This window comes from Microtus ochrogaster, unplaced genomic scaffold (assembly GCF_000317375.1).
Source record: "Microtus ochrogaster isolate Prairie Vole_2 unplaced genomic scaffold, MicOch1.0 UNK20, whole genome shotgun sequence".
In the NCBI taxonomy this organism is placed as follows: Eukaryota; Metazoa; Chordata; class Mammalia; order Rodentia; family Cricetidae; genus Microtus; species Microtus ochrogaster.
The window spans coordinates 4,284,159-4,297,246 of NW_004949118.1; the positions used below are offsets into that span (position 1 = coordinate 4,284,159).

The 13,088-nt window shown below is 44.8% G+C and overlaps 1 protein-coding gene across 1 annotated transcript in view; it reads right to left on the minus strand.

Annotated features, from left to right (window-relative positions):
* LOC101981346 (protein THEMIS3-like) overlaps positions 1–4,571 on the minus strand; it is a 34,839-nt gene extending 30,268 nt beyond the window's left edge. The window contains exons 1-2 of the mRNA XM_005367589.1: positions 4,481–4,571; positions 3,321–3,455 (exon numbers count right to left, since the gene is read on the minus strand). Of these exons, the coding sequence (XP_005367646.1) occupies positions 3,321–3,455; positions 4,481–4,571 (226 nt within the window). The remainder of the gene's footprint in view (positions 1–3,320; positions 3,456–4,480) is intronic.
* Positions 4,572–13,088: the final 8,517 nt, after the last annotated feature.

Genomic DNA, 13,088 nt, shown 5'->3' on the forward strand with positions numbered 1-13,088 from the left:
TCTGGATGCTGCATGCACTATGCTCCTATGTGCCTGCATCTGGATGCTGCATGCACTATGCTCCTATGTGCCTGCGTCTGGATGCTGCATGCAGAGTGTGTTCCTACGTGCCTGTGTCTGGATGCTGCATGCACTGTGTTGCTATGTGCCTGTGTCTGGATGCTGCATGCAGAGCGCTGCTGTGTGCCTGCGTCTGGATGCTGCATGCACTATGCTCCTAAGTGCCTGCATCTGGATGCTGCATGCATTGTGTTGCTATGTGCCTGTCTTCTTCTCTGTCAGAATTTCCACCCTTGAGGACACAAACAAACAATGACAGGGTTTAACATTCAAAAGAAGACCTTTCTGATGTTCAGCCTAGTGTTTAAAATTCAATTTTATCACTTCTCCTCTTACATCTCGGAACAATAAGCATGATAAAGACAATAACAAAATGGCTGGCCCTCTTTTCCTGCAGGTTCTGTATCTTCAGACAGAACCAGCTATGATAAGAAACATCTGGGGAAAAAATTTTGATTCAGGAGGATGAGGCAGAAGGATAGTGAGGTCAAGGCCAACCTGTGCGACTTAACGAGACTGTCCTAAAAACAACAAAACAAAACAAAACTAATCATTCCTGAATCTATCCAGACCAACTACTTATATACCATTTACTTTCTGCTAGATATAATAAGTAATCTAGAAATGATTTAAATAGCTCTGAGGATCCATGTAGACATGCCATTTTATAGAAGACACTTGAGCATCTAAAGATCTTCTTTTCCATGTAGATGAGGAATAGTGATACCAATCCCTCTCTTACATTGTGAGATTTAGGAAGTCTTACGTTAGAAAATGTTTGAATCTTCCTTCTTCCAACTTAATTGTTTTTTGGTTTTGGTTTTTGCTCAAAGTGTGAAGTTTTCTCTCTTCTCTCTCTCTCCTTTTCTTCCTCCTCCTCTTCCAACTGTTATGTAGATGTGTGTGGAGGTGTGTGAAGAGACCACAAGGAGGACTCTGGCTCGCTGGAGCTGGAGCTGGACTTACAAGTGATTGTAAACCATCCAAACCAGATGCTGGGAACTGAACTCGGGTACCCTGGAAGAGCAGCAAGTGCTCTTAACCACTGAGCCATTTCTGCAGCCCAAAAGGTGTAGCCTAGGCTGAGTCTCAAACTCCTGATCTTCCTGCCTCTGCCTCTTCCACATATACTATTGGTGTGCACCACCGCAACAGACAGGAGCAGAGTTGACCATATCCATTTCCTGCTATGCTAAGGAAAAAGGCTACGCATCGAAACCAGGAAGAAAACACCACAGATACTTCTCAAATGCATACCCTGATGCTGTATAACTGGATGGAAAACAGTGGTCCCCACCCCACAGCTCTGATATACCCAATAAGCAGAATGCACTAGCAAGTGCTCCTTAACAGAATCCCCAAATGCATTGCCAACGTGCGTGACCCCTGTTGCACGCGGGTTTACTAAAAACACCAGCTTTTAGCTCTGACTCATAAATCACACGTTGCTTTCTTCAGAAACTGCCTGTTCAATTTTAATACCCGCCACACAGTCAGCCCGCCTCCCTCCCTTCATCACAACGTGAGACCATTTCTGCCTTGTAGCACGGGGCTGCTGACCCTGTAAGGCCTTGAAAAATTTGTTTGTTCCATTCACCAAAATGCTGTAAAAATAGTAAGGGGAGTGAATGGTGACTGATGAATTTCAAAAACACAAATAATGCTTGTAATTGCAATTTAAAGAGGAATGTGCTTCACTTTGATTAATCTGACCCTCTGGGCCACCCTTAATAGAGAGGCATGGTAGAATGCTAATCAGGAAATGAATCCCGGGAGGAGGAAGTAAGTCCCCAGGTGTCCAGCTCTGCCTGGCCTTCTCCAAGGCCGCTCTCTGCTCTCTGCATCCCTCCATCTTTTTGCGCTGCAATCTGCAACAGACCCCAATCAAAGCCGCAGTATTAGGGCTTCATCCTCAAATTCTATTGCTTGGAGCTGTTTTCCCTTGAGGGTACTCCTGAGCGGTACTGGGACCACCATCCCCGGCAATTTTAAAGCATGGTGTGCTCATCAGTGGCTTGGTGAGCTGGCTAAGCTCACACGTTGGTGATAGAAGCAAAGGTGCTCCTTCATTGTGTATTCCAGCTGTGTCTTCACAGGCCCAACTGGGAGAGCTCCAGGGTAGCCTTCTTCGCTGAGGTGCCTCTTTTCCTGCCTTCTGGCCATCCTGGGGTCTCCTAGTGTCCCCATACATCTCCCCTCTTCCTTGTTCCTGCCAACTTCACACCTGAACATGCAGAGAGAGCCACCCTGGCTTCTGATAAGCCCTTTAGAGCCCAGCAGGTTCTACCTCCCTTTATAATGGCAACAGCAACAGGTCTTTGAATCTGAGTGGCAGGGATATAGTCCACATCCCTGAGCCAGGAGGCAGGTCTTCTGGCTGCTCATACAGAGTCCTGTGTGTTAGGACAGTTTCTGTCCCTGCTTCCCGGAGAGGCCCTATGGGTATTTAAACTATCCCCTTTAGAAGGGCCATGTCATTCGCGCCCCGCCCCCCAACCTCCCCGGGAGGCTAGAAAGGGCATCCAAGAAGGCTTGGCTCATAAAACCTGGTCTTTTTAATTCTGCTTGGTCTGGCTTACTGCGTCGGAGAAACTACTATGGGGAAATCCAAAATAGCCATCAGTGTTCCCAAAGCACCAGCAGAACCATCCCTATCTCTCCCTTAGCTTTTCTCTCTTGTGCTGGATCTGGTGGTGAAATGTCCCCATGCAAGAGTAAAGCGAGTATTAGAAACTGCGGCCAAGACTACCAAGCCGTAGACATTAACAGTGCCCAATTGTGGCGTTATTTGTTTTGCTTCTGAGACAGAAAGAGGAATAAAAATACTCACCCCTTGTAACTAAGAGTATACGAAATAAACAAATCACAATCTGAATTACTTTGGTGGCTACAGTGGGGTCAATTAGGAAACACCAAGAGAAGAGAAACAAGAGAATGGGCAAGGTGAAGCTAAGGGGTTTCTTCAGCCCAGTCTCCAACAGGCACGGAGCTGATGCCAGAGCGTGAGTGTGGGTACAAGGCTTTGCAGACTGATGTCAACATCATCACAAGAATCCTGTCCCAGGAGAGGGACCGCACATGGTGTCTGGAAAATGCCCGCTTCCTATTGCTTCCCCACTCACCCAAGACCCAGCTGATAGCCTGGCTTCCTTTGGTGACATCACTGGGCAAAACTAGACAGAAATGACCTTCCCTCCCTTCTGTACCCGTGTTCTACCAAAATTCTCATGAGCGAAAAGGAAGTGTTTTGTACACTGTACCTTTGTATTCAAGAGGTATATTGACCACGCCCAGAACCTGCTCCCCATCCTTCACTTCTGCCCTAACGTGGATCGGCTGGAGGTCCGTCACCGTAATGATATCCCCTTTGGAGAAGGACAGGTGGGCTAGTGACCCTGGAAGACAATAATTGCCACGGGAAAAGGAAAAAAAAAAAACTCTTAAAGGCTGACCATTACATCCAGATATTTGTATTTCTCCAAGTAAATGAAAACTTTACGCAAAATGTGTAAACATTTAAGTAAAATTTAAGTAAAATTTGTTAAATATGGCATAGAAGACAAACAGAATACAGAAAAAAAAGACAAAGACCACTGATTGGATCATTCAGCATCGTTTAATGGAGGCAGACTCTTCAGTCTGTCCGAATATGTAATTCAGTTTAAAGTTAAAAATATTCGAAATAATTCCTTTTTCAGAAGCAGCCATCATGATTTGCCTTGCCCAGTGGGCAGCGCGGCCACCCTGTCGTTTCCAGCAGCAAGCCCTATTTCCCCTGTTCTAACAATGCAGAGAGAGAGAGAGCTAGCTGGCTCTCCGAGGCACAGGCGGAAGGCTTGCTAACCGTGGGAAAACGCGGAGAGCAGTGACATGAATTTTTTGGTTATCATCAAGCCAACAAAAGACAATTTTTCAGCCTCATGCTTAACTGTGCCTTAGATTTCATGTGTCAAATTGCAGTCATTTCTCAGCAGCGTGAAAAATCGTCACTGCTCAAAGATAACAGTTTCCCCTTCCTAGGCAATCTCGGTGAATTGCTCCCTCATTTCCCAGTGTCCTGTCAAATTAAATAAATAAATAAAGCAACCCTTCAAATGGCAGAAATCTGACAGCCCATAGCAAGGAGCGGTGCCCGGCTGTATATTTCATTCTGCCCGGGGATAAGGAAAATACTTTAGCAAGTAAATATATGTCTTCCATAAACGGAACAGCTTTTTGCTCTTTTCCAATGCTCCTAGGTGATTCTGGTAGATTAAAGCTTGATTATCCAGACCCTAGCATCCCCCGACATAATCTAGATAGTACACCCCTCCCATTCCTGAAGTCTCGCAACCAGGACTGATAAGGAAGCCTTCATCTTTGGAATTTGCCGGCTTGTGCTTCTTCTGACCCCAGAATTCTCCATCTTTCTTTTTCCTACCTGAAAAATAGTTTCCATCGGTCACCTCCACTCGTTTGGGCAGGGAGTTCTGATTTAAGGAATTGATGTAAGAAGCCCAAGTTTGTTCCATGACGCCGGAGTTTCTTTCCTACAGGACATGGCCACTACTGCTCCAGGCAGTGAACAGACAACTATCAGCCACCCGATCACGATCTGAACTGTGAGCCATGTGTCATAAGGGGAAGAAGGAAGTAAGCAACTTGCTGGAAAGAAAGTTTATTAGTTCAATGTCCAAGGGCTGAAAGGGGCAGGCACTTGACTGTTTTGGATGGAAAGGCTTGCAAGGCTTGTGGGGAGTATCTTCTAGATTAAGGTATCCTATGCAGCACCAGGTACAACTTCACCCCAGGATCCCATCCCAACACAGACTCTGATTCCATAGGTGGGTCTAGTCATCTGCATGTCTGGCAAACCTCCAAGATGACAAGCTGCTACTTCAGCTACCTTCTGAGGGACAGGCTGCTCAGGGATACCGGGGTTGCTTGGATTGTATGCATTTGTGATTAATTCTGAATCATTAATAATTGCATAGGTCTCACCATAAGGAAAGAAAGAAAGCACTTCCCCCTTGATGTCATTTAACCAAGAAAGGGTCCAGATTTGGATTTTCTCCTTCCTGCTCCCTGTGTCTTCGATCCTCTGTCTGTTGTGAGCCTGAATCTGTGTCTATCTGAAGAAGGCTTCTTGTGAATCTGTGGCTGTGTCTATGTCTTCCATCAGTGTGTGTCTGTCCTGACAAAGGACTTGGCTCTGTATTTACTGAACAACACAGAAAACATCACATGGGGGAAGGAATGGGGGTACTTTACAAAAATCTTTATTAGAGTTTTACAAGGGATTAAGTCACTGGCTCCAACTGATTACAACCAACCAGATGACAGGCATTATTATTTATTAATCAATATCCTATAAAATGGCTACTTTCAACTTTTATGGTGGATTTTAAGAAGCTGTTTTCAACTTCTGTATTTGCTGCTTTCAGTAAATGATACACAGTTGCTGTCTGGGCCAGAGGTATGGAAGAGCACACAATTTAAGATTTACGGGTATGCATTGGCTTAGGTTGTAGAAGTTGATTGCGTGGGAAATCCAAGGCAAGGAAGGTTGATTATTATACTGTTCTTTTAAAAATAGGGTAAAAAAATAGTTTGAGTGCCTAGTTAGATAGCTGTCCTTTTTTTTTTGAATGAATACTTTCTTATTGATTTTATTGAGCTAACACATTTTTCTCTGCTCCCCTCCCTGCCTCTCTCTCCCCTCCCCTTCAACCCTCTCCCATGGTTCCCATGCTCCCAATTTACTCAGGAGATCTTGTCTTAGATAGCTGTCTTAAGTGACGGCAAGGTGTATTGTTAACTCTGGCTGTGAGGTCCAGCAAAAGTTCCAGTCTCTTAGAATGTGAGACCTGCAGATCAGCCCCTCTAACATCACCAGAGAGACAGAACACAGGTCAACAAGCCGCCCAACCTATCAAATGTGACTCTAGATATGTAGTCCAGTAAGCTGTGGCCCTGCTTGGACAGCATCTCTACCATCTACCAGTGTGTTGAGGATGCAGACTCAGGCCTCACTCTGAGCATCTTGAACCAGAGTCCTCATTTAAACACACCCCCCAGTCGATGGGGTTAAATATTAAAGTTTGAGAGACTCACTGGAGAACTGTTCTAAGTAAGACAAGCTTGATCAATTAGCATTTAAGGGGCGACACATTTCAAACTTGAGGAGCAGCTGTCTCCACCCCACCTACTCAGAGCTGAGCATCACCCCCGGACCCCCAGATCTGAATCCTAGTGGCCCTCTAGGACCACATGCTCCACCCACCACAGCCCACTCCACACAGGGCTTTTTCTTCTCCTTTAGTTGATTCGAAGAGCAGTATCTACTGTGAGAATAAAATTGTAAAGAAGAGATGTACATTCCCCATGCCTTCCCTCCCAGAAGGGACCACTATTTATAGTTTGGAATTGATGTCTCTTTGTATATGCATCGTTCAGATACCACAGTGCTTTTTACTTGATATTATTAGGTCCAAACAAAACTCCATTTCCCCAAATTCTGTCAGTTAGACAAAAGCCAGTAGTCCTCAGGAACTTGGGAAGCCAGTTCTTCTCTGCTAAAGGACCCATTTCTTCATCACTGGCAGATAGGTAAGTGGGTATCTGTGGAGCCTATTAGCATACCAAAGTGCATGCTGACCTCCAGGCTCCTTCTGTATTTCAAGTACCTGTTACACACGTCAGCATCCATGCTGTATCCTGGCTTTTCTCTATGCTCATAGTTTCCTGCTATACTCTCTCCTCTCTCTCTCTCTCTCTCTCTCTCTCTCTCTCCTCCCTCCCCTCCCCCCTCTCTCCCGCTTCTCTCATAGCCAGGTCCAGTCTGCTGGTCACGTTCAGTCTACTGCTTTCTCTCCCTGCTCCAGACTCTTCTAGATGCTTCTGACTGCATTCTCCCTCATATCCACAATAAAAACCTTCTCTTAAACCATACCACGGAGTGATGATGTTAATAGTTTATACAGATATTATTTTAGGCTTTAAAAGAACTCTATCGCTGCAATTTTAATTCCTATAAATACCTAAGTAGTAGCCACTAATAAACATCTTTTGTACTAATGTTAGACAATAGGCCCCTTAAAAATCTTCTTTCTATATGTGCAAAGGAGATCTTTATATTCATCTCACTTCTTTTGGAGCAAGTCCTACAAGTGTTAATTATAGTAATTATGGAGCTAAATAGTTTTAATATTTCTAAGGCTCTTGTTATCTATTGCCAAGTTGCTATGCAGAAAGTTTGAATCGTTGAAACTTTGACTTGTATATCAGGGTACCCGTCTTCCTTTCCAGCTTTGAGAACTATTGATTCTGCAATCTTTGCTAATGTGCTTGGAGCTAGCCTGGCACGGTTGCTGTTTTCCTGTTTCCTAAGTGGTGATGGGCCTCCATTTACTGTGTAGCCATGACACCATTTAGCGTTCCCCATGCCTGTTCCTGGAGTGCTCCCCATGCCCTGGGATATTCATAGCCACTAACCTTTTTGCAGCTCTCCAGAACATTCCTTGGGGCAGTCTGAGAGTACCATAGCCAGGTGGGCAAGCTTCAGTGGGGGAAAGGGGGCTTAGTTTAGCTCCACTTCCCTGCTGGTCAGATGCTACCTCCCTTCAATAACTGTTCAACTCTGCCAACGACCCCAGACTCAGCTCCCTCTGAAGTTTCTTTATGGACCTTGAGCAAGATTTAAGAGGATGTCATTGTAATGTCGTCACTTAAACTCCTGGCTATATGTGTTTATTACCTCGTTGCGTGTTTCTCTCTAAAGCTGGACTTCCTAACTGGCATTGGCTCAGAATGTCAATATCTCCTACCCGCCCTCAGATGTTGTTTATGGCTTGGGCTGGCCTTTCCCAGTCCACGTATCTCCTGAAAGAGCAACTGTCACAGCACGGCTTATGCAGGGCTCTGCTTTGAACCTGATAGAGAGGACAAGGCCGAAAGGATAGCGTGTCAGCTTGGGGAGAAAAATGAAGAGAAGCTACTTTTCTCAGATTAGCTATTAGAAAGATGGAGAAGTCACAGCCATTGTGTCTAAATGATGGTCCCCGAGGAGAGGACCTCAATAGCCAGACTTCTTCTTGGTGTTAAAGATCATCAGAAAACAGAAATGACGGCCAGTGTGTCAAACCCCATTGCTGCCAACCCTCTGTCTTCTGCTTCTGAGACCACAATAAGGACCTATGTGTCTGCCACTGATCAGTTAAAAAGATACAAAGAACTGTTGAGATTATTTATATTCTTTTGAGACAAGGTTTCAACTGTCAAGGTTGGCCTTAAACGTGGCCAGGCTGAAGATGACCTTGAATTTCTGATCCTCCTGCCTCTACCTCCTAAGTGCTGAGATTATAGGCATGTACCAGGACATACATTTGATGCAGTGCTGGGCATCGAACTCAGGGATTAAGAGCAGTAGGCATGAATTGTACCAACTGAGCTACATCGACAGCCCAAAGTTTACAGTCCATTGCTCTATGACTTTGTTTATAAACAAATCGCTGTCCTTCTTATAACAACCACTAAAGGTGATAGCCTTTCAGCGGTATTCTATTAGTGTTTTTTTCTGCACAGTCCCAAGGGTAGGGGCTGCATCATCGTTCCTCTTCCTGTAGCTATAACAAAATAACCAAGACTGGGTAATTTGTAAAGAATGGAATTTGATTTGGAGGCTGGGAAGCTTCGGAGTACACCACCTTTAGAGGGTTTTGCACTGCATCTAAGCATGGACAAGAGCATGTCATAGGGAGAACAGGGTCAGTGTGCTAGTTAGGGATTTCCTCCTTCTTAGAATACCATTAACACCAGCAAGGAGCCTCATTACCATGGCCTCTTCTAAGCCTACTTGCTTTCTGTCTTAGTTAGGGTTTCTGTTGTTGCGAAGAGACGCCATGACCACAGCAATTTTTTTTAAATTTATTTATTTATTATGTACACAATATTCTGTCTGGATGCCTGAAGGCCAGAAGAGGGCGCCAGACCTCTTTACAGATGGTTGTGAGCCACCATGTGGTTGCTGGGAATTGAACTCAGGACCTTTGGAAGAGCAGGCAATGCTCTTAACCACTGAGCCATCTCTCCAGCCCCCAACCACAGCAATTCTTATAAAGGAAACCGTTTAATTGGGGCTAGCTTACAGTTCAGAGGTTTAGTCCATTATCATCATGGCGGGAAGCATGGCAGCAGGCAGGCAGACATGGTGCTGGAGAAGGAGCTGAGAGTTCTTGATCCACAGGCAAAAAGAGGAGAACTGAGTATCACACTGTGGGTATCTTGAGCACAGGAGACCTCAAAGCCCACCTCCACAGTGTTGAGAATAGGAGACCCCAAAGCCTGCCTCCACAGTGCTGAGCATAGGAGACCCCAAAGCCTGTCTGTACAATGACACACTTCTTCCCACAAGGCCACACCTCCTAATAGTGTCATTCCCAATGGGGAGCAATTTCTTTCAAACTACCGCATCTCCCCCTGGCCTCACAATTATTTTGGGGATCAAGTTTCTTAATTGTATAAATTCATCTTTTAGAAAAGTAGCAAAAATTCACCCAAACGATGTTTTGTTTTGTTTTTTAAAGCATTTTCCTTATAGATACTGACCTCTCTTTAAAACTTTCAGCCTAGTCCAGGGAGGAGTGTTTTTTTTAACAGACTGCTTGACTTTAATCCACTCTGAGTGTTTGCTTTGTCTCAGTTCCTTTCCATTAACCACAAACCACATCGTATCATCATATCGAAAGACCACGGGAGAAACTTCCTTAACATGAAACATATTAGCAGTCCACTTGAGCAGCCTTGAGCATGAAATAGAAGCCCAAGTTGAAAAACAGCCAGCCCATTCATGGACGGCCTGAAAGTAAAACAAGACCATAAAACTTAAATGGGAGATAGGCCTGGTCGTAGGTTAACTGGTTGGGTCACTGTATGCAAAACTCTTTATACTACGTAACTTTTAAGGAGAAGATATTCAAACAAACTAATAAAAGGTGAACTTTGAGCTCCCTTAGACACCCGAGTCAGACATGCACAGGACTTTTGTGGGTGTGGATTTCCTGAAGAATCCAAACTTCAGTGCAAAGAAAACATTCGGAGCAGTGCCTTTCTTGATTAGTGGCTTTTTAAGGCAATGGCTTTGTCTCGTAGATATGGTTTCTCTTTAAAGCTTTTAGCTGAGTCCAGGGAGCAGCATCTTGTTGTCTTCCTTATGTTTTATATATTGTAGGGCTTGTGGTGGATAATTATTGGGAATGCTTGTGTAAATTCTTCTTTACCGAAGAGTTATATTCATGTGACACAGAGCCCAGCAGCACAACAAAGGTAAAGTTGTACAGATCACAAAGTCATAAAAGAATAGCTAAGGTCTACATACAGGTCTTGGGTGGCCATTTATCCCAAACAGTCTGCCACGTTTGGGAGATCAGGTGACATCGGCCCCATCCTAAGCATGAAAATTCAAGTTTATCTAGATCTAATCAAGAAAGTCTTGATTTGGAGACCCATGGCAAATGGGGGTTGAGAAAGGAGACCGGAGACAAACCCTGACAAAGGATATAGCACTCGGAACAATGGCTGCCACTCTCTGTCCACACACGGCAGGTGGCAGAAGGCCTCTCCCAAGGTTCTCCTGTGATGGGAAGGTTCGTATGATGCTCATCAGCTCTCCATCTGACCAAACAATGTGCCAGATGCCTACCTGTGAATCTGAGAAGTCCCAACAGCAGAAAGACCAATGGGACTTGGCGGTAGGACCCCGTCCTTCCACCCCAGGACCATGAAGACATCAGGTGGGTATCCTCTATCACCCAGGTCAGGTGCCACTCCAAGTCCAGGAGGATTAACACAGCTGGTATTGGATTCCTTAGACGCTGAAGCAAAGGCTGAAGTCCTGCTCACTCACAGTCTCCCTGAAACCCAGAGGGAAAGTTGCTTTTTAGGACCTTAAGCCAGCTTCCCCTTCAGAGAGAGAGTTTCTGCACTTCGTTCTTATTTTCAAATTCCAGTTCGAACATTCTGGCTTATTGTTCCAGCAGAAACCATGGTAACCCAACACCTTGGCAATTTGGGTTTCTCTTTCTCTGCGCATCTTTCCTTAGGGGAAGCAGGAAATGGCAATGCTTACTTCTCTGGAACTTTTGTAGCTGGGAATGGTCACATGATCTAGCCCAAGGCCAATGAGACAAAGGAGAATCTGTGATGGGAAATCTGATTTCTTAATAAAAGAGCGCCATGTCTTCCCAACCTTGTATGTATCCAACCCATACTGACCACCTGACGAACCATCCAAATGGAGACACGGAAAACTTGAGGATGAAGGCAAGGAGTGGAGGACATGATTGAGCAGTAGGACCACACTAACTTATAAAAACAAATTAGCCTTTAGCCAACCAGCTTGCTTCACAGGTATGCTGGTGTTCTCAGCGAAACACTCTAATCTCCGTTACTGACCCTCTGAAAAGGTCGCCATTGGTTTTATACACACATGCTTCCCTACGCGTAATGAAGTTTGTAGGAGGAAATCATGCCAATAATTTCACTTATGTTGAAGATAGAGAAAGAAACTCAAAAAAAAAGAAAAAGAAAATTTAAAAGAAAATTAAAATTTAAAAAAAATTTTTAATAAAATTTTATTTAAAAAAATCTTGGGAGAAAAGTACTTGAAAAGATCATAAGCTATATCCATATATTTCCTTGCTAGCACTCTATACTTCAAAACATTTGGAAATGCTTAGCTAAAAGGGTTTCAAGCTTCAAGACATGGAACTCTCTAGTGCTACTAAGTGTTGATTATGTATGTCAGTAAAAGTACATGTGAGTGCTTGGTGCGTGCGTGTGTGCGTGTGTGTGTGCGTGTATGTGTGTGTGTGTGTGTGTAGTGGGTATGTACGGTTGCTTTCTGGATCTGTGGATCCTACACCTAAGAATTCAACCATCTCTAGAACATATCTGGGGCTGGAGAGATGACTCAACGGTTAAGAGCCCTGGAGGCAAAGAGGCACCATGGAAACCTCCAAACAACTCAGGTTATTGCCAAGGCAATTGCTGTGCTCTCCACACACTGATAGCAAGGGGCTATCACATCACTGAAGGCAACTGGTTCTTCTCCTTCCTGGAATTGTTGGCTTGAGGGTGGAGGGAACAGAAGCAGGGAACAGGGTTAGGGTGGCTTCAGGAGAGACAGTCATCTGGAAGACAGACTTAGGTGAATCAGCTCAACTTCATTCCAGAGTATAAGGAATAAACAGGATGGGGAGCCTGGGGACAAATCCTAATTTGCATTAAGTGGCATGCTCCTATCACATGACTTCATATATGGCAGTAGGGTCCTATAGCCGAGTTCCTTGTACAAGTCTTCCAGCAGGAATCTGTGTCTTCAAGGGTCAAGGTAAAGATAAATCAGGGATCTGGCTTAGGGACAGATTTCAGATAAGGTCAGTCTTCCAGGCCCAGGGACAACCTCCTGATGAGGGCAGGTAGGGACCAGGATGTTTCGCTGGGGAGAGAGGAAGTCTCCATGATGCTAAGTTTTTGGGAAAGCTGCCAGGCCATGGCAGACTGCAAAGCCGACCAGCCAACAATGCCTTCCAGCAACACCACCTATATATTTCATTGAACATGAACAAGTTGGCACGCAACTAGTGCCTTCACCCTGACTGGATGGACACTACCAGAGGAGAAAGGTAAACCTCAACCCAGCTATAAAATCTTTGATCCATGTTGGTGACCTGTCTACATGATATGCTGGAACAATAGAGACACAGAAATTGTTGGAATAACCAACCACTATCTGATTGGATTTAAGGCCCACTCTGTGAGCTGGAACCCATACCTGATACTGCTCGGGTGTCCAAGAACCTGGGACTAGCTAGGCCATGGGCCTACGGGAAAAGCAAATACTATTGCTCTGCTAAAGAAATCCAGCAATGTAATGATTTTTTTTTCTTTTTTTTAGTTTTTCGAGACAGGGTTTCTCTGTAGCTTTGGTGCCTGTCCTGGAACTAGCTCTTGTAGACCAGGCTGGCCTCGAACTCCCAGAGATCCGCCTG